Source organism: Stomoxys calcitrans, chromosome 3 (assembly GCF_963082655.1).
Source record: "Stomoxys calcitrans chromosome 3, idStoCalc2.1, whole genome shotgun sequence".
Taxonomy (NCBI): domain Eukaryota; kingdom Metazoa; phylum Arthropoda; class Insecta; order Diptera; family Muscidae; genus Stomoxys; species Stomoxys calcitrans.
Window position 1 is genome coordinate 110313534 of NC_081554.1, and position 27425 is coordinate 110340958.

The 27425-nt window shown below is 37.9% G+C and overlaps 1 protein-coding gene across 4 annotated transcripts in view; it reads right to left on the reverse strand.

Annotated features, from left to right (window-relative positions):
* The window catches only part of LOC106092877 (uncharacterized), a 253719-nt gene extending 230407 nt beyond the window's left edge, over positions 1-23312 (reverse strand). The window contains exon 1 of one of the 4 annotated variants that reach the window (XM_059365096.1): positions 22914-23312. In XM_059365096.1, the coding sequence (XP_059221079.1) occupies positions 22914-23001 (88 nt within the window). In that variant the 5' untranslated portion in view covers positions 23002-23312. Of the gene's footprint in view, positions 1-21143; positions 21467-22350; positions 22369-22904 lie in introns of those variants that run through there. The other 3 variants (XM_059365095.1, XM_059365097.1, XM_059365094.1) reach the window with 3 other exon arrangements.
* Between the last annotated feature and the right edge of the window lie 4113 nt (positions 23313-27425).

Here is a 27425-nt window from a genome sequence, read left to right on the forward strand (position 1 = left end):
AGTGAAAGGTATTGGGGGTTAGAGCAAAAATTGATACCCATTTTCGGGACCAATTTTCTGGGGTCAACCTCTTTCCCAAAATACCCCACGAACAGCAATTTTTTAGTGACCAGCGCAATATGGGGCTCAAATAAAGGTATTTGGGAGTAGAATACGAATTTGATATCCAAATGTAGGACCATGTATTTAGGGCATCACCCCTTTCTTAAAACACCCCCAACGGAAAAAAAATTTTGACCATGATAATATGTGGCTCAAATGAAAGGTATTTGAGATTAGAAAACGAATTTGATAACCTATTTTGGGGCCATGTGTTTACTAGACGCCTCATCCTGTAAACTCCTCTTAAGCGAATGGCAATAGGGGGTTTAAATAAATGGTATTTGAGAGAAGAGCACGATGCTGATATTTTTTCAGGGCCAAGTATCTGGGGGACCACCTCTCCCCCGAAAAAACCACAAAATCAGACATCATGAGAATATCGGGTTGAAATGAAGTATTGTAAGAATGGAGTACACCTTACATCCAAACTTAAATTCGTAGACCAATAAAGATCATATGGAATTCAGATAAAGGCACTTATATTGTTAAACTGTTAGTCAAGTTAGCATGGTATTTCACTAAAATCTTCGAAAATAAATATTCCAAGGAAACTTTATATATATATATATATATATATATATATATATATATATATATATATATATATATATATATATATATATATATATATATATATATATATATATATATATATATATATGTGTGTGTAAATGTTTTTTTTTTTTATCACAACATTCTTGCAAACGAAGTGAACTGATTTCTGTGAAATTCTATGAAATGTGAGACAAAAAGACAAACAGACGGACAAACTGACAGATAGACATAGATCACTCGAAGACATAGCTTACTCGAAGGCATACTTAAATCAAATTCTAGCTCGAGTTAGAAAGGGGTATCCTAACGAAATTTGGATTGGCGTAAAAAAAAAAAACAAATAAAAGCGTGCCAAGCTCGGCCGGGCCGAATGTTGGGAACCCACCACCATAAACTCTGCTAAAAGTTTATACAAAATAAATTTAGTTGAAGGGCATAATTTTATTCTACATACCAAATTTTTGTCAAACCAGTACAAATTAAAGTTTCTAGAAACCGAACACGAATGATCGGTTAAGATGGGAGCAATATCAGGTTATAGACTGCAGTTGGCGGCTAGCTTTACGCGTTCGACCGCTATCGTGATTTCGACAGACGGACGGACATGATCAGATTGACTCAGAACGTCGAGATGATCAAGAATACATATACTTTGTGAAGTCTTAGACGAATATTTCGGAGTGTTATAAACGGAATGACTAGATTAGAATACCCCCATTCAATGATGGTGGGTATGAAATAAAATTTCCTGTCATGTATGGAAATTGTCGAAAATCGTCAATTTTTTATTGCTCCAAAAAATTTTCTCAAAATTCTTAGAAGTGAGATTTATGAAAACTTTTTTAGACTCTTGTTGCATTTACTGGTTTCTATTTAAAGAAAAAGAAATGTCAAAGCCATTAATATCCACTTTTATTCGCTAAATGGTCAGAAAATATTAAGAAAATTTGCTTTTTTATTGTTACGAGTATAAGAGCATAGTGGCTTTGCAAATAAAGAGTTTTATGTATTGTTAAAAATTCTTAAAAATTTAAAATAAAAGTGTTTAAAAAAAAGTTTGAAAAATGTAAGTGCTGGGAGTCGATTATTCTTCCCGGAGTCCGGTACAAATTGATCGACTCCGCAGCCTTGGCCCTAACGAAACTTGTGTTGCTACAAGAAATGCGTTGGCATATCCTATGCGAAATTTTCGGTTTGGCTTGCGTTACAGGCATTGCGTTAACTTCGTTTTTTTTACGCAGCTGATCTTAATGATTTTCTCATGAAACCACTTAACCGCATTCTTGCATTTAACCGCATTATTATGTTTGAATAGCTGTTATATGTTTTGCCTTATTTTAGTACTGGATAGACAAGCCGTGTAAGAGCGTGCTAAGTTAGGCCGGGCCGAATCTTATTACCCTCCACCATGAATCGCATTTTTCGAGTTCTTTGCGCGGCAAAGAAAGAATAATGTTTAAGAGCTGTTATGCTATTGGAGTTATATCAAGTTATAGTCCGATTCGAACCATAAATGAATGGAATGCTGAGCATTGTAGAAGTCATTGTGTAATATTTCAGTCCATAAGAATTGGTTTATATGGACAAAATTTCTGTCAAATCGGATGAGAATTGCGCCCTCTTGCGGCTCAAGATTTGTAGATCCAGGATCGGTTCATATGGCAGCTATACCTGGTTATGAACCGATTTGAACCATACGTAGCACAGTTGTTGGAAGTGATACCAAAACACCACGTGCAAATTTTCACGTCAAATGGGACGATAATTGCGCCCACAAGAGGCTTAAGAAGGCAAGACCCAAGACCGGTTTACATGGCAGGTTTGTCAAACCATGGACCGATTTGGCCCATTTGCAATCCCAACCGACCTACACCAATAAAAAGTATTTGCGCAAAATTTCAAGCGACTAGCTTTACTCCTTCGAAAGTTAGTGTGCTTTCGACAGACAGACGGACGGGAATGTCAAGGCGATCAAGAATATATACTTTATGGGGTCTTAGACGCATATTTCGAGGTGTTGCAAACGGAATGACGAAATTAGTATACCCCCTCGCTATGGTGGAGGGTATGAAAATAAAACGCATAAAATGTATCCAGTGCAAGTATATATATGTTTGTCTGACATCAGATAGTAACACCGATTGGCAACGTGTCAAAACCATGTGAGGAAAAAAGGCAAATATTTGTAAAATTTATAAATAAAATAAAATTAACAAAACATGTGCGGGCATAGAGGTTAAATAAAATTTACTTAGGCTTGTGGACGTAATTTAATAAATTATTGGATTTATTTAATTTTGCCATTCACAATAGAGGAATTTCTGCAGGTGGGAATCGCCAAAAACATATCAAGGCATCCTGAAGACAGTTCTACATAAGCCTGAACTGGAATTATCAAAAACTTCGTTGTACTGAATAGATGTCATGTCCATACAATTTGCGGTGCACTGCACCATATAGTACTAAAATAAAACAGGGCTATAGTTGAGCTTGTTTGTAGAAAAATTGTTGATTGTTTTTTGTTTGTCAGCATTTTTGGATTTTCTTTTTTTTACTACTATGAAAAGGCTAAAAATGTAGTTCAAGTAAGGCGTAAATTGTGTGATGTGTATGGAGAAGATATTTTGACAGAGCGCCAATGTGAAAACTGATTTGCCTTTTCAATAAACAATAAGCAAAGCCTTACTTTAGATGCACTAAAAAATGGAATGACTTAGTAAACGACCTCATATATATTTTAAGTCAAATGTTTTCACCAGGCTTTGTTTAGATGGCACACTTGTCCATTACTTGACAACACAACATTAGTTTTAGAGCTCATGCAATTTCATACAACTCCAGATTGACTTTTTCACTATATACACATCCTCCACAGTTTTGTGAGCCATGTGCAATCTGATCTAGAAAATATTAAATTTCGATTTATTGGCAAAATGCGCCATTTCCCACAAAGACGAGTTGTCACAGCAATTTTCGATGCGCATTTTGAGGGTAATTCCTCCACTATGCTTAAATCTCATCATATTTATATAATGTATTGTGCAAAACAAAGGCAACGGTTTTCATATTAATGCAAACGGGGCATAATGGCTGATCGGAACAATTTGGGATTCAAATGAAAGTAGATTACGAACAGCGTTATCGTCGTTGGTAGGTTTCTACACAATTAGTGGGGGTTTGTAGGTTTTCCCAAAACATAAAAACCATATAAATAATGTTAATAATTTTTATACCCTCCACCACAGGATGGGGGTATACTAATTTCGTCATTCTGTTTGTAACATTGTAACACCTCGAAATATGCGTCTGAGACCCCATGAAGTATATATATTCTTGATCGTCATGTCATTTTAAGTCGATCTAGCAATGTCCGTTCATCTGTCCGTTCGTCTGTCTGTCGAAAGCACGCTAACTTTTGAAGGAGTAGAGCTAGCCGCTTAACATTTTGCAAAAATACTTCTTATTGGTGTAAGTCGGTTGGGATTGTAATGGGCCAATTCGGTCCATGTTTTGATATAGGTGCCATATAAACCGATCTTGGGTCTTGACTTCTTGGGCCTCTAGAGGGCGCAATTCTCGTTCGATTTGACTGAAATTTCGCAAATAGTGTTTTGATATCACTTCCAACAAGTGTGCTAAGTATGGTTCAAATCGGTCTATAACCTGATAAAGCTGCCATATACACCGATCTTGGGTCTTGACTTCTTGAGCCTCTAGAGGGCGCAATTCTTCATGCTTCAGAACCATATAACAGCACGGGAAGTATCAGTGTCTTGCAAAGTGTATTCTTCGTCTGTCGAGAGGTGGCCTTGTTTCTAAACTGCTTACGTAGTCCAAAGTAGCATCTGTTTGCCAGTATTATTCTTTGCTTTACCTCAAAACTGGTGTCATTCGTTTCGGTTATGGCGGTGCCGAGGTAGATAAAGTTACTGACTATCTCAAAGTTGTGGTTCCCAACTTTCTGTTCTTTATCTGCTCGGTTGTACAAGACTTTTTGGGAGTGGAAGCCATCCATTTCGTCTTTCCTCCATTTACTGCCAGACACATTTTCACTGACTCTCTTTCGATTCTTTCAAAGGCTGCAGTTACTACTTCAGGTGACCGACCTATGATATCGATATCGTCGGCATAGGCGAGTAGCATGTGCTCTCTTGTGATTAGTGTGCCATATATCGTTTGGTATTAAATGGTTCGGAGAGATTCTTTCCCATTCTTACTGAGGAACGCGTATCAGCAAGTGTTGTCCTGCAGAGTCTTATTAATTTTGCAGGCATACAAAACTCAGACATGGCTTGAAATACATTTGAACGTAAAGGAGTATCGAAGGCGGCTTTGTTGTCAACAAAGAGGTGGTAGGTGTTGATTTGTCCTTCTCGGGTCTTTTCCAGGATTTGGCGCAGTGTGAATATCTGGTCTAGGGTGGATTTACCTGGTCTAAAGCCGCATTGATAGGACCGAATTATCTCATTGACTTTAGGTTTAAATCTTTCACACAGTACGCTCGAGAGTATCTTGTATGCGATGGGGAGGAGACTTATTCCTCTGTAGTTGGCACATTCCGTCTTGTCTCCTTTCTTGTATACGGGACATAGTATGCTGACACTCCAATCATCGGGTATGCGTTCTTCTAGCCAGATTGCGCAGATAAGCTGATGCATACGCCTTATCAGCGTGTCGCCTTCGGTCTTAAATAGTTCAGCGGGTAACCCGTCGGCTCCTGCTGCCTTGTTGTTCTTTAGTCGGGTTACAGCTACTTGGACCTCATTCTGACTAGGAGGTAAACATTCTATACCATCATCAGGGATTGGTTCTGCGGTATCCTCTTCGCGGCCAACATCGGACACTAGCAGTTGGGTAAAATGTTCTTTCCATATCCTCAGCATGTTGTCTGTGTCAGTTACCAGATTTCCTTCTTTGTCTCTGCAGGAGGATGTGCCTGCACCAAAGCCATCGGTTTGGTGTTTAATTCTTTGGTAGAATTTCCGGACTTCATTCTGACTCCTGTACATCTCAATTCGCTCACACTCACACTCACGTCTTTCCATTTCCTTTTTCTTTCTGCGGAGTAGACGTTTCTCCTTTCTCCTTTTCTCCCGATACCTCTCCTTCATCTGGCGCGTTGCTACTGATTGCAGGGTTGCTCTATATGCCGCATTCTTGGCTTTCAGATAACAAATTTTAAGTTTTATGTAAGGTATAATGCAATCCAAACTTCAGGGAAATCGAGTAATAAAAGCTCATTTTAAGGATCGAGTACCTTGAATCGGTATCCAATATTTTTAATTTACAAAAACGTAAATTTGCCCATTATCATTGCATTGAGAAATAACGTGGATACTTATCTGTTATTAATGAGTGCTGTGGGATACAAGTTTGAGCTCAATGGTAAAGGACCTTCATTCTATTGCCAAATCCGAATGGGTTGCTGCAGAGCATCCCAACATAGTAAATAGGTTAACAAGCCTGATTACCTTACAAGTGTCGGCGACAATAGAAGGGGATAACCGCTGAAAAATTTTCTGAGGTTCTCGCCAGTATTTGAACGCAGGCAATCAGCATCAAAGGCGGACATGCTAATATCTGAGCTATGGTGGCACCTATCTATCTATATGTCAGCTTTAACTAAACACGAAACGATTGTCGACGGATCCAAAAAGATTCACTGTTGGAAATTTCAGTGAAATCGGGGAAAATAATTACATTTATGAGCGTAACAAGTCTTACCGGCAGGTCGGTCTATATGAGGGCATTTTTCTTCGAACGATCTGGTGGGTGAAACTTGAAGGGTTGGAAATGGAATCACCAACTCTTCGGTGTGGGTATACAGATATATCCAATTTTCTTGCTTATAGAGTCTTTGGAATGTTTTGGCCGGTTTTAGTAGGAAATAATTTTCTTTAGTGGCAACACTGATTTCGAACCTGATATCCGATTTCGGAAACAAATTCCTGGAGTGCTGCCCCACCGAAAACCTCTAAACGGAAATGTAGTTAACATAGATCGGGATAAAATGTTAACAAAGCAAAGTACAAATCATTGAAATATGGGACTTCTATGTTAGTTCTTTTCGTTTTCGTTCTCAATGTACAAATCCTTAATCAAGTTTGGGATAAACTTTACCCAGAAATGATCTTAAAGGCCCACATTTAAGAACTTTGTATTCGTATCCGATTTGGTACTTATACGAAATGTATTTCAAAGTAGAAAAGAAATACTCCGGATTTATTAAATAAAGTGAAACCTAGAAGAGCAAATGGTCATGCCAATGGCGGAAACTAAGCTCAACGGGCCAGCTTGTATATATTTTCTATGATAAACAAGTAAAAAGGTGTTAAGTTCGGCCGGGCCGAACTTTGGATACCCACCACCTCGGATATATATGTGAAGCACCTTTCTTCAAAATCCGGTGCAAAACTCATACCTTATGCCCCATAGCAGCTATATCAATATATGTTCCGATTTGGACCAAATACTAATAAGTAAACGTCATTGTTCAATTGTATATAACAAAATACTATATAAGACACGGATGTCGAAAAGCATAACATAAGTCAGTGTGTCAAATTTCAGTGCAATCGGATTAAAAATGCGCCTTTTATGGGGCCAAGACTTTAAATCGAGAGATCGGTCTATATGGCAGCTATATGCGAATCTTGATCTATCTAGACTAAATTGCGGAAATATGTGGAAGGGCTTAACTTAACTCTTTGTCCCAAATTTTCGGCAACATCGGACAATAAATGCGCTTTTTATGGCCCCAAAACCTAAAACCTAGAGATCGGTCTATATGGCAGCTATATCCAAATCTAAACCGATCTGAACCATATTGACGAAGGACGTTGAAGGACCTAACACAACTCACTGTCCCAAATTTCAGCAAAATCGGATAATAAAAGTGGCTTTTATGGGCCAAAGACCCTAAATTGAAGGATCGGTCAATATGGCAGCTATATTCAAATCTGGACCGATCTGAGCCATATTGACGGAGGATGTCGAGGGGCCTAAGACAACTCACTGTCCCAAATTTCAGCAAAATCGGATAATAAAAGTGGCTTTTATAGGCCTAAGACCCTTATTTGGACGATCGGTCTATATGGCAGCTATATCCAAATCTGGACCGATCTGAGCCAAATTGACGAAGGACGTTGAAGGGCCTAACACAACTCACTGTGCCAAATTTCAGCAATATCGGATAATAAAAGTGGTTTTTATGGGCCAGAGACCCTAAATTGGAGGATCGGTCTATATGGCAGCTATATTCAAATCTGGACCGATCTGAGCCATATTGACGGAGGATGTCGAAGGGCCTAAGACAACTGACTGTCCCAAATTTCAGCAAAATCGGATAATAAATGTGGCTTGTATCGGCCAAAGACCCTAAATCGGCGGATCGGTCTATATGGGGGCTATATCAAGATATAGTCCGATATAGCCCATCTTCGAACTTAACCTGCTTATGGACAAAAAAAGACTCTGTGCAAAGTTTCAGCTCAATAAATGTGGCTTTTATAGGCCTAAGACTCTAAATCGGACGATCGGTCTATATGGCAGCTATATTAAAATCTGGACCAAATTGACGGAGAATATCGAAGGCCCAAACACAACTCTCTGTCCCAAATTTCAGCAAAATCGGGTAATAAATGTGGCTTTTATCGGCCAAAGACCCTAAATCGGCGGATCGGTCTATATGGGGGCTATATCAAGATATAGTCCGATATAGCCCATCTTCGAACTTAACCTGCTTATGGACAAAAAAAGACTCTGTGCAAAGTTTCAGCTCAATATCTCTATTTTTGAAGACTGTACCGTGATTTCAACAGACAGACGGACGGATATGTCTAGATCGTCTAAGATTTTTACGCTGATCAAGAATATATATACTTTATAGGGTCGGAAATGGATATTTCGATATGTTGCAAACGGAATGACAAAATGAATATACCCCCATCCGTCGATGGTGGGTATAAAAATTGAATATGTGTTTATTTGTCTGCCTGTTTGTTTGTTTCTTGTGGACTCGATAGGGGTTAAACAATTTTCTTGACATTTTTACAGATTGTAGCAATAATAGGCTGTATAATTTCTTGATATCTGAAGAGTAGCGGACCCTCTTACCCCAGAAATAGCACGGGGAATAAGGGATTTAAATGAAAAATATTTGGGAGTAGGATGCGAAACTTATGCATTTCGGGTCAAGTTCCAGGTGGGCCCGCGCTACGCCAAAAACCACCCCAAGTTGACATGGAGACCGAATATGGGACTTAAATGAAAGGTATTTAAATTAGAAATATTATATTTAAATTAGGCATCAAATCATAGGTGGCCGCCCCTCCTCCAAAAACTCCAAATGAAAAAGTGAATAGGTCGGGATTGTACGGGACTAAAATGAAAAATGTGTGCGAGTGAATGAGAAATTTAATTATAATTCTCAGCGGGCCGCCCACCACAAAATCCACCCAATAAAGACATGTACCCAGTCTGGCTCGTAACAGCCGGCCATGTGAATCAACTTATATTTTCATGCGAATTTTTATTTACAACGGTGATGATGGGATGATCTCAAACCAGCCATCGAAATGCATTCACCAGTGGAAGTCATACAAAAACCATTTTTCCTTTCTATGTAACATTCTCGTGGGCCTTAAAGCTCGACTAAACTCAACCAAATTTGTTATTAAAAATAGCAAAATGGTTTGCTAAAACAGCAGTTTTTGTCCGCTGAAAATGCGAAAGCAGACATAACTGGTGTTTCCGCCAACATAGAGTTATTGTATTAGCAAACATTTCGCTCAGCTAAATCAGCAAACAAAATCTGCTCAAAAATAATTTTATGTTATTTCTAATGTTTGCCTTTACTTGTTTCGATTACCTTAGGCATTATTTTAGAAATTTTGTATACCATCCATTGGTATACATTTCGGAATGTGGCTGAGCTCGCTCGAGTTTTTTGTTATTGCTCTATTAATGTGTACATGGCTGGCATGGCCTTTTGTTTCTAAATTTATAGAAAAAAGTTTGCGGGAAGTATATACTCAGTGGTGATTATAAGCATCCACCGAGACATACATTTACATTTGTATTTTATATTTTCTTCTTACATCCTCTTCATAATTAAGCGACAGTAATTTTCTGCAAACAACAGACCTTTCTGCTGCTGTAATAGCAGAACTACTGCAATAAAAACAATAAAATTAACTACTAATATACAACAGACAGTGTTTGCCATTTTCAAAAAACATTTTTCTGAGTGTACCTTAAGGTGTCAACGATATAAATTTAATTCTTAGTTTAGTTGTACATGTGTTGTGGACAAAAACGTATGAACCGTTAATTCGATTTTCTGAGAATTTAGAAAATTTAGGCAGTGGAGACCAGTGTACCTAATATTATGATGGCAGATGGTGGAAATATCCGTTTTTATGCGGATGAGCTGTAAATGCGGCCGCGGGCAGTCAGCACTGGCTCTTAATTAAATACTGAGTCCCAATGATACTCGAGGTGACAAGGCGAGTTATTGGCGCCTTCAAATTACCAATGGCCAACATCAGTGTCTGTTCCCAGATTAGGGGCGGCTGGCGGCGAGCATCGGATCTTGAAGCAATCCCACAAAACCCATGCGGTTGGGGCACTGTTCCAGAAAAGCTATGAGAACTACTATGAGAAACAAAGGAATAGTAAAAACGGACCCACCCTCCCAACGTTGACGACCCACGCAAACTAAAAAAGGACCATGCTTTGCGGATCTGCACGTGGAATGTCCGCACTCTTTATAGAGAAGGTGCAGTATACGCTGGCGAATGTATTAGAGAAGTACAAGGTAGATATTACCGCCTTACAGGAAGTGCGATGGACTGGGAATGGCATCACTACAACACCAAACGGTGACGAACTATACTATAGCTGTCATAACACGTGTCATGAATTTGGCTGTGGATTTGTGGTTAGTCGGAAACTGAAACACCTTGTCTCCAGCTTTACTCCGGTGGATGAGAGGCTAGCCATAAGTCCGCATAAAAGCCAAATTCTTCAACATCAGCCTTATTTGTGCCCTTGCCCCAACGGAAGACAAAGACGAGCAGACCAAGGATATTTTCTACGAGTGCCTAGAGAGAATATGACCGCTGCCCCGCCCATGATATTAAAATCGTTCTGGGTGATTTTAATGCGAAGATAGGGATTAAAAATATTCACAAAGACACATGTCTGTTACCCGATCAAAACACGAGAAACCAAATTTATCACATTGTGATAGATGGAAGGCATTCATTCAGCGTGTTAGATGAACGATCGATCCGTGGAGCGAATACAAATTCGGATCATTACCTTGTTGAAGCAAAGGTTCGCACCCGTTTGAACATGGCGAGGAAAGTACGATCTGACACTGCACGGAATCTGGACAATTAAAAGCTCCAACACACAACAAATGGCAGTGGCATACACCACTCGACTGACCTGCTTGAAGAATGCACTCCTTGTTCCGATGATATAAAGGCGCAGTGGCAAGGTATTGCCCACTCCATGGAAAATGCTGCGAAATCCGTACTTGGGTACCGGAAGCCTCATACAAGAAACCCATGGTACGACCAAGAGTGTCGAGATGCTACTGAAGCCAAGAATGCGGCATATAGAGCAACCCTGCAATCAGTAGCAACGCGCCAGATGAAGGAGAGGTATCGTGAGAAAAGGAGTGAGAAGAAGAAGGTATCGGGAGAAAAAGAGAGATTCCACAGAAAGAAAAAGGAAATGGAAAGACGTGAATGTGAGCGAATTGATATGTACAGGAGTCAGAATGAAGTCCGGAAACTCTACCAAAGAATTAAACATCAAACCGATGGCTTTGGTGCAGGCACATCCTCCTGCAGAGACAAAGAAAGAAGTCTGGTAACTGAGACAGATAACATGCTGAGGATATGGAAAGAACATTTTACCCAACTGCTAGTGTCTGACGTTGGCCGCGAAGAGGATACCGCAGAACCAATCCCTAATGATGGTATAGAATGTTTACCTCCCAGTCAGAAGGAAGTCCAAGTAGCAGTCACCCCGACTTAAGAATAACAAGGCAGCAGGAGCCGGCGGGTTACCCGCTAAACTATTTAAGACCGGAGGCGAAACGCTGATAATGCGTATACATCAGCTTATCTGCGCAATCTGGCTAGAAGAACGCATAACCGATAATTGGAACCTCAGCATACTATGTCCCGTATATAAGAAAGGAGACAAGACGGAATGTGCCAACTACAGAGGAATAAGTCTCCTCCCCATCGCATACAAGATACTTTCGAGCGTACTGTGTGAAAGAGTAAAACCTAAAGTCAATGAGATAATTGGGTCCTATCAATGCGGCTTTAGACCTGGTAAATCCATCCTAGACCAGATATTCACACTGCGCCAAATCCTGGAAAAGACCCGAGAAGGACAAATCAACACCTACCATCTCTTTGTTGACTACAAAGCCGCCTTCGATACTCCTTTACGTTCAAAGGTATTTCAAGCCATGTCTGAGTTTGGTATGCCTGCAAAATTAATAAGACTCTGCAGGACAACACTTGCTGATACGCGTTCCTCAGTAAGAATAGGAAAGAATCTCTCCGAACCATTTAATACCAAACGAGATACGAGACAGCCTATCGTGTGATCTCTTTAATATTTTGCTGGAGAATATTATACGAGATGCAGATGTGAATAGATATGGTACACTAATCACAAGAGAACATATGCTACTCGCCTATGCCGACTGCATCGATATCGTAGGTCGGTCACCAGAAGTAGTTACTGCTACCTTTGAAAGAATCGAAAGAGAGTCAAATGGAGATAAGACAAAATGGATGGTTTTAACTCTCAAAACACCTTGTACAACCGAGCAGATAAAGAAAATGGAGAAAGTTGGGAACCACAACTTTGAAATAGTCAGCAACTTTAACTACCTCGGCCCCGCCGTTACCGAAACGAATGACACCAGTTTTGAGATAAAGCGAAGAATAATACTGGCAAACAGATGCTACTTTGGACTAAGTAGGCAGTTTAGATACAGGGCGACCTCTCGACAGACAAGCAGTGCAAGACACTGCTACCACCCGTGTTGTTATATGGCTCTGAAGCATGGGTACTTGTGAAATCAGATGAGGCAGTGCTTGTAGTATTTGAGGGAAAGATTCATCGTAAAATATATGGACCAGTTTGCGTTGATGGAGAATATAGGAGACGTATGAACCACGAGCTGTATGAACTATATGACGACAATAGCATAGTTACACGCATCAAAATACAACGGCTGGTTTGGCTAGGTCATGTTGTCAGAATGGATAAAGAAGCTCCAGCTAAGAAGTCTTTTGAAGACAAACCGGGAAGACCAAAAGCCCGATGGAAAGATCAAGTGGTGGGAGACACCTCGAAAATTGGTGTCAGAGATGTTAGAATGAGCGCAGAAGATCGAGGCGCTTGGAACAAATGTTCTGTCATAGCCAAATTAAGTAAGTAAGTAAGTTGATATTAGAAATTCGTACATAAATGTGGTGCTTTCTCCTTCAAGAAGGGTTGAAAATATGTAAAAATAAGACTTCTTAAACAGTTTTTTATGTTTTTTATATGCGCCTCCGTTTTAAATTTCAGGAAGAATATCCCAATTTGTTGTTATCGTAGAAAAATAAATTCTTTTAAGACTAAAAATATTGAAAAGGCCCCACACAGCAAAATGAATATACGTTGTTTCCGTCAGTGATTTCTGATTTAAAAGCTTTGGGAAACGCCGACACTGTCACTCAATGGCATATTAATTATGACGTATTATCCCGCAAGTGTATGTCCAACCTCGAATGGTATATTTTCACGAGTGCAAAACAAAAGCAGCTCATAAATTATTCATTTTAGTTCCACCATTAATTGTCGGGGTTGCACATCTAAGAGGCATAGATTATAATGCATAGAAAGGTGTTTTTCTTTCCAGATTTGCAAAATGCAAGTATAATAGGTTCCAACCATTACCCAGAATTTAACAGTTACGGGGAAAATGACATTTACCACACAGATAGAAATAATTTTAGAAACAACAACAATATTTATTATTTCCCTGCACCAAATTAATTTGAAACTTTAAAGGACCAAAGTGCAAATTTATTTTCAACACACATTCGCTTATATACACTCAGAGAAAATTGTGTGCCAAAACAGCAAAAATAATCAACTGATTTAAGATCGTAGAAAACTGAATGCAGCTCAATACTGTGGAAAATTTGTTTAAAACTTGTATATATTACATCCTATCGTTGAATTGGAATTATATGTATATAGCTCATAATTCTTAAAAATGTTTTCCAATTCGATTAAGTTCAAAATAATGAGCTATTTTGTTTCCTATAATAGTTCAAAAATCTTAATTTGCAATAAGCAGACAATGTTTGCTGATATTAGCAAACTTTGGGTGTATATTTTGTCGTCATCGAGGAGATTCGACTCACGACCTCATGTGTTGTAGTCCTTGGCTACCAACAACAGTTTGTTAATGATGAAATAACTCAAAAACCAATTTTTAGATTTTTATACCCTCCACCATAGGATGGTGTTTGTAACTACTTGAAATATTCGTCTGAATATATGAAGAATATATATACTTTATGGGGTCATAAAGTATATATATTCTTGATCGTCGCGACATTTTATGTCGATCTAGCCATGTCCGTCCGTCCGTCTGTCTGTCGAAAGCACGCTAACTTCCGAAGGAGTAAAACTAACCGCTTGAAATTTTGAACAAATACTTCTTATTAGTGTAGGTCGGTTGGTATTGTAAATGGGCCATATCGGTCCATGTTTTGATATAGCTGCCATATAAACCGATCTTGGGTCTTGACTTCTTGAGCCTCCAGGGGGCGCAATTCTCATCCGACTTGACTGAAATTTTACACGACGTGTTTTAGTATCTTGACTTCTTGACTTCTTGAGCCTCTAGAGAGCGCAATTCTTATCCGATTGGAAAATTTTTGAAATTTTGCACGACGTGTTTTGTTATGATATCCAACAACTTTGCCAAGTATGATTCAAATCGGTTAATAACCTGATATAGCTGCCATATAAACCGATCTGGGATCTTGACTTCTTGAGCCTCTAGAGGTCGCAATTATTATCCGATTTGCCTGAAATTTTGTACGACGGATCCTCTCATGACCATCAACATACGTGTTTATTATGGTCTGAACCGGTCTATAGCCCGATACAACTCCTATATAAATCGATCTCTCTATTTTACTTCTTGAGACCCCAAAGGGCGCAATTCCTATTCGAATTGGCTGACATTTTGCACAGGTCTCCAACATATAATTTAATTGTGGTCTAAACCGGATCATATCTTGATATCGCTCTAATAGCAGAGCAAATCTTTTCTTACATCATTTTTTGCCTAAGAAGATATGCCGGGAAAAGAACTCGACAAATGAGCTCCATGGTGAAGGGTATATAAGATTCGGCCCTGCCGAACTTAGCACGCTTTTACTTGTTTTCGATAAAAAAAGCATTTTTTTGCATTTCCAACCTGAAGTAGCTAATGCATCAGTAGCAAGTGAGTTCAATATACTACGTATTAGTGCGCGTATGCCAACAACTAACTCAACAAAAGAAATTGTTGAAAATCCACAAAATTTCAATTATTTTATCTACAGAGCTACTTCAGCAAATAATGTCTTCAATTCAATCCTTCATATTCAAATTTGATTGTTGTTTCTTTCGAAGAGTTATTTTTATCTGTGTAGAAACCACGTCATGTGAACATTTGATATAAATATAACTTTCACAATGGCTCACATTTGCCAAGTGAGTCGGCGTACTATATTTGGCAGCTAAAGATAACGTGCAAAATTGTGAGATCTTGCATATTTCTGCTGGAGTTTTTTTTACCCAATAGCAAATTGGAGCATCGAACAGATGTTTTTTAAATAGCAAAAGAGAGTAAGGGCTAATCTTCCTCTCCTGCAATTTTTTATTGAAAAATGTTCACTGGAAAAGTACCAGAACACACTTATTATTAAATTCGGAAAGGATTGCGCCCTGAAGGTACTCAATCAGTGAAATCAGGAGAACGGTGTATATGGGAGCTATGCCATGTTATGCGTCGATTTCAGAAGCTCAAGAGGTTCAAGGGGGTATACATATATATGGAAGCTAAACGCCATAACCTAACCATGATGCTGAATTCCTGGGTTGAAATGTGCCGTTTTCAGGCACTTCTCTACGCAGAGGTGTCGCTTAGTTGCTACCCATTCGGAATCGGCTAAAAAAATATATCCATTATCATTAAGCTTAAACATGAATTTGATAGCACTCTTTGATATCGGAGAAGTGCACCCAGAGGAAGATGTAGGTAAATGCAGCTGAAATAACAGAACGTCTGCTGAAAATGGGACACGGTTATTTTTTGCTGAAACAGCAAATATTTTCTGCTGTTTTAGATGATTAAAAGTTTCAACAAGCCTAATATTTCAAAATAATACCAAAAAAATTTGTTTTTTGCCCAATTTTTTGCTGATATAGCAAAAATGTTTTGCAGTTTTCGAAAGTTGGAACTAACTAAAATTTCAAAAAATACAAAAAAAAAATTATGTTGCATCTTATCTTTTATTGTTAGAGATATATAGCGCAAATTTTGTTTTAATTTCTTACAATTTGATCTTTTTTTACGATTTTAAATAACAGCAGACTAAATATCTACTAAAATAATATTTGTGTTTGTTGATTTTAACAAACTTATTTCTATACGTGTGTCACTGTGCCTTAAATGAGCGATTGTGCCCCAAATTTGCAAAATTCAAAACAAGTGTAACAAGCTTTAATAGGAAAATACTTGCAACAAGCAAATGCGCGCTAAGTTCGGCTTGGTTGAATCCTACCACCATGGATTCTGCAACAAGTTTACACTAAATGTACTTAGTGGATGAGTAAAGATGTCCTTGACCAAATTTCAGACAAAACTTGTAGGAGCCGTAGAAGGGGAATCAGGAGATCGGCTTACATGTTTTTATAACGATTTCGACATGGACGTCATTTACACATAGTCATAACGAAACACTATGTGCAAAAATTCAGCCAAATCGGACAATTGTGATTTTCAGGGGCTCAAAACGTCAACCCCGGAGATTGGTACCGATGAGAGCTATAATAGATTATAGACCGATTTGGACAGTACACGGTTATTGGAAGACATAACAGAATATTACGTAAAAAATTTTAGCCCAATCGGATTTAATTGCAGTGTTAAGGGGCTCACGATTGGTTTATATTGGAGCTATATCAGTTTAAAAACCAAAACTTGGCCCAATCTTTGAGAGTCGTAACCGCACACTATGTGCAATAGCTATAAGTAGCATCGACAGTTATGAGTACATTAACATAGCTATTAAATTGACGAGCGACTGTAGACACCCACCAATGAGTTAGTTACGTTCCACAAAAGGAACTAGTTCCTTTTCTTAGTTTCTTTTTCATTTGTGATCCCATTTTTGATTCCTTTATACAAAACAAAAAAAGAGCTTTGAAATTTGTTTTGAACCTTAAAATGAGTGGTTTTAATTGTACATATAGATACAAACATTCCGACTGCAATTGAATTTAAAATTCATTTTTTGTACTTTGTTTTAATTAAGTCTCGCTGCTGAAAAAAAAAAAAACGCGAATCGAAGCGCATCAAAACAACTTAGATTTGTTGACAAAAAAAAAAAAAAAAAAAAAAAAATATGTAGATGCCACCAAAGAGGGCACCTCACCCTGTTTGGAAGCCACCACGTTTCTATATTTGCGCCACCAAACTCATTTAATGTGGTTGCCACAAATAATTTATTTTCCTCTCACCTAAAACACAACGTACACAGTTGTTGTCCATTAAAAAATTTGACGCTTCTATTTAGCTGTTGTCAGCTTCATACAACAAAAAACAAAATATGGCATGTCAATCAGCTGGTCTACAAATTAACAAGAGGACGCAAAAGAAAAGTGTTCATGCAAAAAAAAGGAACTATGGAACTGTAGGAAGGAAAGAAATGGAACTAGTTCCAGCAGTTCCTTAATTGGATAAGTTCCATTGAACTAGTTCCATCCGGAACTACCCAACTCTAGTATCGAACCTGTGTTCCATCTATTCTATTGAATGTTTACAAACGCCCTACCACGTTGCACCTTAACCAGCTACGTTCTCATAATGTTTTTAAAGAACGTGTGCATTGGCCACAAAATCCGGACTTGTGGACTTTTAGAGATTTTAGTGATAAATTCTGTGTTTTTTTTGCAGGTTTTACCATACAATTCTTGAAAACAGTTGCATATTTTGGTACTTTCATCGATGAAATCGGGTTTATTTGCGATTTAAAAATAAATCCCTCAAAACTGGGATTTATTTCTAAACCGCAAATAAACCCGATTTCATCGATAAAAGTACCAAAATATGCAACTGTTTTCAAGAATTGTGTATGGATGTGTGTGATATTCACATTCATGTAGTAGCATGTCCGCTTTCGTATGTCTCTTAAATCCCCAAAAATTGACGTGTAAGCGGACAGTGTTTGTTTTTGGATTCAGACCATAAATATGTCAGTGTAAACATACTATTTGAGTCATTTAAAGTAAGGGTTTGTATACATACACATTTCGTAGGGATGATGTTCATAACGGTCGGCGCAAGAAACAACAAATGAAAATTGTCGCGTTTTATTTTAGTCTTATCCAGTGAAGACCGTATATTACCAAAACGGTCAGATTGCTTGGTCTTCTTTTCTAGTAAAATCCACCGTTTAGGTTTAAACGTGTGTGAAACTGCTGTTTTTGCATGCGGTATGATGTCAACATTTTCCAATATTTCCATTAAATAAAAAAATAGTCGTTAAATCGTGATATAAACGGTGCTAAAAGACAAAGAGAAAATTTTTATTTGTATATTTTACAATGTTTTCAACACAATTGAGCGTAATTTCGTAATAATTTAAAAGTTAATTTTCAATTTACGAAGAAACAAAAAGAGGATTTGATTAAAATGCTACATTCCACATGTCATCGTGTATGAACCTTAACGGTGCAACTTTTGCGCTATTAGGAAGACCAAGCAAACTGTTCATCTTGGTTGGATACTGTCTAGTGCAAGTCAGATTTACAGTTGCCAAACTATCGGTAATCGATATTTTCTATATTCCTAATAATAAATATAGATAGTATCGATACCAGAGATGGTCCGTATGACGATTTTTTATGTTTTCGACGTCGAAATCGTCATTTGCTTGTAAAAAACGTATAGATAGTAGTAGACGTCATTCACCTCGCAACAGCTTTGCTATTTGTTAGGTTTTGACTTCATATCATTGTTTTAGAGTGGCTTTTGTTGTAGTACGATTTCCTTTGGATTTGTTAACTCTGTCAGAAACTATTTTTTGGCTAGGTTTACGACGTTTTCGACGAATGTATTCCCCTGAAATGTATGCCATATACGTTAGAGTTCCCGACAGGGCATCCCTGACCGATATTATCGTTAATTTCCCCATCACCCTAATTTCAAACGAAAATTGGAAGTAACCTGTAAGAGGGTGCTAAGTTCGGCCGGGCCGAATCTTATATACCCTCCACCATGAATCGCATTTGTCGAGTTCTATGCGCTGTATCTCTGTTTAGGCAAACAAAGAATATTGAATAAAAACTGTTATGCTTATGTCGATTCGGACCATAAATGAATGCTGAACATTGTAGAAGCCATTCTGTTATATTTCAGTTCATTCCGATAAGAATTGTGCTTAAGAAGCAAAATCGGGAGATAGGTTTAAATGGGAGCTGTATCAAGTTATTGATCGATTCAGATGAGAATTGCGCCTTCTAGAGCCTCAAGAAGTCAAGATCCCAGATCGGTTTATATGGCAGATATATCAGGTTATGTACCGATTTCATCCATACGTATCACAGTTATTGAGAATTTCTCGCTCTATTGGCTCAAAAAGTCAAGATCCAAGATCGGTTTATACGACAGCTATACAAGATTATGAACCGATTTGAATCATACCTAACACAGTTATTGGAAATGATAACTAAGCACTACGTATGAAATTTCAGTCAAATCGGACGAGAATTGCGCCCTCTAGAGGCTGAAGAAGTCATGACCCAAGATCGGGTTATATGGCAGCTATATCAAACCATGGACTGATTTGAATCATACTTAGCATAGTTGTTGGAAGTGATACGAAAACACTACGTGCAAAATTTCAGTCAAATCGGACGAGAATTGCGCCCTCTAGAGACTCAAGAAGTCATAACCCAAGATTGGTTTATATGGCAGCTATATCAAACCATGGACTGATTTGGCCCATTTACAATCCCAACCGACCTGCACTTATAAGAAGTAGTTGTGCAAAATTTTAAGCAGCTTTACTCCTTCGAAAGTTAACGTGCTTTCGACAGACAGACGGACGGACTTGGCTAGATCCACTTAAAATGTCAAGATGATCAAGAACTGTTCTGGATAGAATATCAGTGCAAAATTGTACTGGCAACTAATCGAAATCACCACTACTGTGGCACAGGATGTTAGAATTTAGTGCATTTGTTTGTAACACCCAGGAAGAGAGGTAGATCCATTGATAAGTATACCTGTCGACTCAGAATGACTTTCTGTTTCGTCTTAACTATGTCCTTCTTTTTACAAAGTTTTATATATAGCTCTCATATACAGTTATGTGCGAAAAATAGAGACAGCTTCTGCACACACAAATAAAGGACTCTAAAGCGTGTGGAATGAAAGCGAAGTCAATGGTTTTTATCAAATTTTTAATGTGTGCAGATTGCAAAAACAGTTTCCGTTACGAAAATGTCAAACATGTGGTGTTTTTTTTTTTTTTTTTTTTGTATTCCATTTTAAGCATAATATACAAATTTTGAATTGTGAAAAATATGAGTGAAAAAAATGAGTAGCCAAAATTCTTCTGAAATGCATGAACATAATCCTCTTAGTTGAGTTTTAACGATATTCTACAGATTTTAAATCGAATTAAGATTTGGAGACTTTTGGGGGCCACTCCAGGACAGAACTTTTTTTCTTCTATTCCCAGGTTGTCTGTATTTAGAAGGGGGGTGCTTAATGCTTTTATCCGGTTGGAATTTTAAGGTAATTTGTAGACATAGCGATGTCCTGTATACGATACAAGAGGCGCACTTCATTGTATAGAAACAATCCCCAAACCACGATATTTCCACGGACATGTTTGACGCTTTACTCGGTACACTTAAGGTTTGTTGTGACTTTAGCCAGTCTCATTACATGATATTATCCCTTATTTGGGCTACTAAAAACAATTTTTAGTTATCAGACTAAAGAACCTTGCAGCATTCTTCTTTGGCCAGATGGAAATATCATATTCGACTGTTTCGAATATATCAACAGTTGTTGAATAATATATTGAGATAACATAGGCATCTTTTTTATCACATTCAAGAATTAAAGTTTTTCGAAGAGTTGAAGCAACAACTTTAATATTTACCAATGTATTTTTTTTTTTTTTTTTGTTTGAACGATGCAAACATATTTTTTTCAGATCGTTCCATGGTTCGCTTCACAATTTTTGGTTCTCTGACGCTTTTTTTTGGTTTGGGTATCCACTTTGCAGCAATTTTCATCGGAATTGTAGAATCTGTAACCAATTCAGTCTGTTTGCATAGTAATTTTGCAGGTTTTGACACTTTTGTATAGATTTTCACATATTCTCGATCGGTCTATATCTGCCGAGGTTACAAGTACCAATTCATTCTGTTTGCATAGTAATTTTGCAAGTTTTGACACTTTTGCGTAGATTTTCACATATTCCCGATCGGTCTATATCTGCCGAGGTTACAAGTAGAAAGACTTCAATTGAAATAAAATGCCTCTTGTATGAGCACTTGTACGAACAAATATCTGCTTTTTATTGACTTTGGGTAGCAGATTTTAATGAATTTTGCACATTTTTTAAACGAATTGACTTGCTGTCCCTTTTATTTCGCACAACCTAAACGAAGACTTTTTGTAACAACAGTACTTTCCTGCGATATAAAAGTGCAAGTTTGACATTTTCATTACGGGAATCGTTTTTGTAGTGTACATGCTATAAAAAAACTCTTACGAACGATCGATCTAGCTCTCATATACGCGCTTTAGAATCCTTTATTAGTTTATTATTTGTTTTCGCTTTAGTTTCAGATATAGCTCCCATATATATGTTCGTCCAATTACGATTAATTTACAATAATGTTGTCAACCGATTGTCACGAAAATTGGCATATATAATTCTCTTAAACTTTTGACATTTTTGTTAAGTTTTATAAAAATCGATTTAGATTAATTTTTATTTTCCATATACATCGCCCTATTTGCACTTATAGAGCCGTAGTTATTAGAATTTAAACATTTTTGGTCGAAATTTGATACGAATACCATAACCCTTCCAAGAACCTCCGCCGAGGTCCACCAAAATTGGTTCTGAATTAGATATTGCCCCCAAATGTGTACATATTGGGTAGGTGTAGAGTATTATATAGACGGGACCCTCCCTCTATTGTCTTTCCTTGCTGGTCTATCTTCTGTCAGTGCAAATTCGACTTCTTGAACCCTGAAAACATCAATTATTAACAGATTTGAATGCCAAAAAATAACTCAAACAGAAACTGACTTAATTTGTGAACATTTGGAGAAGAAATGATGGTGGCGCGTACCTAAGATTTGGCTCAGCCGAACAGCCGAACTCGGCGTGCTCTTAATCAATTTTTTTCTTTTATTTTTTTAAATTTTGATTCACTTATACGAAAAATATAAACCGTTGCTTCTGCACGCTCATTTGTGCGGTATTTGTATTTATTTTTATATTTAAAGGTCAATTTATCCACAAAGCGGGAAACGTTTTATGGAGACACAATCTCATCATCGATGAAAACAACCTGTTGTTGTTTTCACCGATCTGTGTTGTGTACACTTTTAACAATAATAAGTTCTTAGCATATGGAAAAAAGTTGTTTTTGTTTTGCACTTCACTGTATACATAGGTATTTTGAAATTAAGCACTTTTGTTTCTGTGTTTGTGTCTTATTTGTTTTTTAATCCGAATATCTTTTAATGGTCCCTTTTATTATTTCCATCTTTGTAGCGATATATAATTCTTTTTTAGGATGCTGAAAACTAGTTGGCGACAAAAATAACTTAGAACTTTGTATCTGAGAGCAGTGCGTTCTTCGAAGATGAGAAAGCCACAAACAATTGAAGACTTGCATACCAAACTCACTCGTTAAATTCATACAGGTTGCAGCTGGATGCATGCATTTAATTTGCACATTTGTTTTCATAAGCTTTTTTGTAATACATATATGCATTTCACTTTATACGAAATCACACAGCACACACACATACACACACACACGAGTAAGTTCCAGCAAATCATTGGTACAAGAGTAATATGAACGTTGTGTTCAGTGTCGCGCTCTTTCACAAAATTTTAATGAATCAAAACAAAACAAAATTGTGTTGACAAGTGGTTTTATGGGCAGATACCGCGAGAGCTTTTCAAAACAAATAAAGTCTGTATATTTGGCAAATTCCGAGACATATAATTAATGCAGACATCCGGAGACCGACGTGTTCTAATAGTAAACAACACTGAAACGACTGCCAGTATGGTAAGCGATCAACTAAATTAAAAATATGCTAACGCACATGGCACACCGGCCAAGTGTTTGTCGTTATTAGCAGTTTAACAACAAAACACCAATACGATTACACTAACTATTCGACCAAATAAAATGAGCGATATTCTTAACACGGGGAGCGAATGTGGTGTCACGAATACGAAGTCAGTCAACGAAAAAGAACGATGACTATTTTAAATAACTACGGCGACGACGACTGCGACATCTACGACAACGGCGATGTACAAGTTGGCGGTGTGTAGGAACTGGATAAAGCAGTATAAATTATTTCGGGCAAACAGAATGTTTTGTTAATAAACACATAACTGCTTGAAAGATTACTTTCTCGCAGGACTTCAATCCCAAATTTGGTCACATAGAAGCAGTTTAGGAACCCGACCCTTTTCTAAATATACTACATGACGTGTACGTGCACAGAGATACATGTTCGTGTGATTTTTTTAACTTTTTAATAAATGCAAAATGCCAACAAAATTCACACATTGCACATTTGTGGTCCTTGCACATTTGTGGCACCCTTTCAAATCTTTGGTTGGAATACGATAATAGGAGCAAAGGGATGATAATGGTTAATGAAGTTTAATAGTTAGACTCACTGATCGGAAATTTTCTTCAGAACATTACTATTAAAAAGATTGAATGAAGAAGTTCAGTAAAGTGTCCCACAAAATAAAAGTATTTTTTCACGATCGGTTAACTATAACACGCACCGCCACGACGTCCAAAGTTGAATACAGTACTTTCTATGGAATCTAGTTGAGTATTTTATGTCCTAGCAGGAAATTTATAAGCTAAGTACACATTTATATGGAAGTTACTAGCTGACCCGGGCCGGCTCCGCTGCGCCTTCTTTTACTTTATTTGGAACAAAAGTTTCCTTGGAATATTTATTTTCGAAGATCTTTTAGTGAAATACCATGCTAACTTGACTAACAGTTTAACAATATAAGTGCCTTTATCTGAATTCCATATGATCTCTATTGGTCTACGAATTTTTTTTCCTTTGGGGCTGTTTTGGGAAATGAGTGATGCCCTAAATACATGGTCCTACATTTGGATATCAAATTCATATTGCGCTGGTCACTAAAAAATTGCTGTTTGTGGGGTATTTTGGGAAAGGGGTTGACCCCAGAAAATTGGTCCCGAAAATGGGTTTCAATTCTTGCTGTACCCCCCAATACCTTTCATTTAAGCTCCACATTGACATGGTCGGTAAATATGCCCGATTAAGGGGTGTTTTGGGGATTGGGGTGGTCGCCTAAACACTATGCCCGGAACATATATCAGCAACGTGCTCTTTTCTCATATGTCTATATATCATTTATTTGAACCCCATATTGCCATTGCCCTCAAAATTGGATATTAAATTCGTTTTCTAATCTCATTTAAACTCCTTATTGTAAAAGTCAGCAAATATGTCCGGTTTGGGTATTGGCCCTAAAAACTATGAATATTTAGCTCCACTCTCCTTAGGACCCAAATTGTCTTGGTGAGCAAATACGTCCTATTTGGGGGTTGTTATGGTGGTGGAACGTCACCTAGACAGTTGGCTCCTAATGTTGAAATCAGATACGTGGTCTACTCCCACATACCATATTTCCATAGTCGGCAAACATGACCGGCTTGGGGGATGCGCGGCCACTCAGTGAGATGGCCTTGCAAATGTATATAGGATTCGTGTTCCACTCTAAAAACCCTCTTATTTGAGCCTCATATTGCAATAGTCAGAAAATACTTACTATTTGGGTGGCGTGGCCCCATAGACACTTTTCCCAAATATTGATATCAGATTCGTGCTTTACTCCCAAAGACCTTTCATTTGAGCCCCATATTGCTATGGTCGAAAATTTGTCCCCTTTGGGTGATGTTTTTAGAGAGAGGCGGCCCCCCAAACACTTTGTCCAATATTTGGATATCAGATTCGTATTCTACATTTAAATACCTTTTATTTTAGCCCCATATTCCCATGGTCAGTAAATAAAACCAGGTTAGGGTGAATTTCGGGGAAGGGGTGGACCCCCAGAAACATGGTGCCACATTCGGATATCAGATTCGTATTCTACTCGCAAATACCTTTCATTTGAGTCCCATATTGCTATGGTCGTAAATTTGTCCCCTTTGGGGGATGTTTTTAGTGAGAGGCGGCCCCCTAAACACTTGGTCCAATATTTGGATATCAGATTCGTATTCTACATTTAAATACCTTTTATTTAAGCCCCATATTCCCATGGTCAGTAAATAAATCCAGGTTGGGGTGAATTTCGGGGAAGGGGTGGACCCCCAGAAACATGGTCCCACATTTGGATATCAGATTCGTATTATACTCGCAAATACCTTTCATTTGAGTCCCATATTGTCATGGTCGGTAAACATGTCTGATTTAGGGGTGTTTTGGGGCTTGGGGTGGTCCTCCTGACACCACAAATGAAAGGTATTATTTTAAATACCATTCATTTGAGTCCCATATTGTCGTGATTGACCTAAATATATGTTTGGTAGGTACCCCATCCGAAATTTGGATACCAAATTTTTCTTTTTAGGGTACTATATGAGAGCACACAAAATTTCGCTTAAATCGCACCACCCATCTCCGAGATCTGGCGTTTCTGAAAATTAGGGTAAGGGGGAGGGTCCGCGCCCCCTTCAGATATCAAACATGTAAAAGCGTGCTAAGTTCGGCCGGGCCGAATGTTATATACCCTCCACCATGGATCGCATTTGTCGAGTTCTTTTCCCGGCATCTCTTCTTAGGCAAAAAAAAAGGATATAAGAAAAGGTTTGCTCTGCTATTAGAGCGATATCAAGATATGGTCCGGTTTGGACCACAATTAAATTATATGTTGGAGACCTGTGTAAAATGTCAGCCAATTCGAATAAGATTTGCGCCCTTTGGGGGCTCAAGAAGTAAAATAGAGAGATCGATTTATATGGGAGCTGTATCGGCCTATAGACCGATTCATACCATAATAAACACGTATGTTAATGGTCATGAGAGAATCCGTCGTACAAAATTTCAGGCAAATCGGATAATAATTGAGACCTCTAGAGGCTCAAGAAGTCAAGATCCCAGATCGGTTTATATGGCAGCTATATCAGTTTATGAACCGACTTGTACTTTATTTGACATAGTTGTTGAAAGTAACAATAAAAAAAACGTCTTGCAAAATTTCAGCCAAATCGGATAGAAATTGCGCCCTCTAGAAGCTCAAGAAGTCAAGTCCCCAGATCTGTTTATATGACAGCTATATCAGGTTATGAACCGATTTGAACCATACCTGGCACAGTTGTTGGATATCATAACAAAATACTACGTGCCAAAATTCATTCAAATTGGATAAGAATTGCACCCTCTAGAGGCTCAAGAAGTCAAGACCCAAGATCGGTTTATATGACAGCTATATCAGGTTATAAACCGATTGGAACCATACTTGGCACAGTTGTTGGATATCGTAACAAAACACGTCGTGCAAAATTTCATTCCAATCGGATAAGAATTGCGCACTCTAGAGGCTCAAGAAGTCAAGACCCAAGTTCGGTTTATATGGCAGCTATATCAAAACATGAACCGATATGGCCCATTTACAATACCAACTGACCTACACTAATAAGAAGTATTTGTGCAAAATTTCAAGCGGCTAGCTTTACTCCTTCGTAAGTTAGCGTGCTTTCCACAGACAGAAGGACGGACATGGCTAGATCGATATAAAATTTCACGAAGATCAAGAATATATATACTTTATGGGGTCTCAGACGAATATTTCGAGTAGTTACAATCAGAATGACGAAATTAGTATACCCCTCATCTTATGGTGGAGGGTATAAAAATGTAGTACCCTATTTTCACCACGGGGTCATTATGCATCATCTGTGTAAATTTCAAGAAAATCGTTTCAGTCGTTTCTGAGTCTATAAGGAACACACAAACATACAAACAAACAAACCTACAAACAAACACAAATTGATTTTTATATATAAGATTACAAAACCACGAACTGTACCCTGCACCACTACTGTGGCTGTGATAAAATGTGTTGTTCTACTCAGAAATTCCTGCTGATTCGGCTTAGCCATGTCCGTTTTTTTTTTTGACT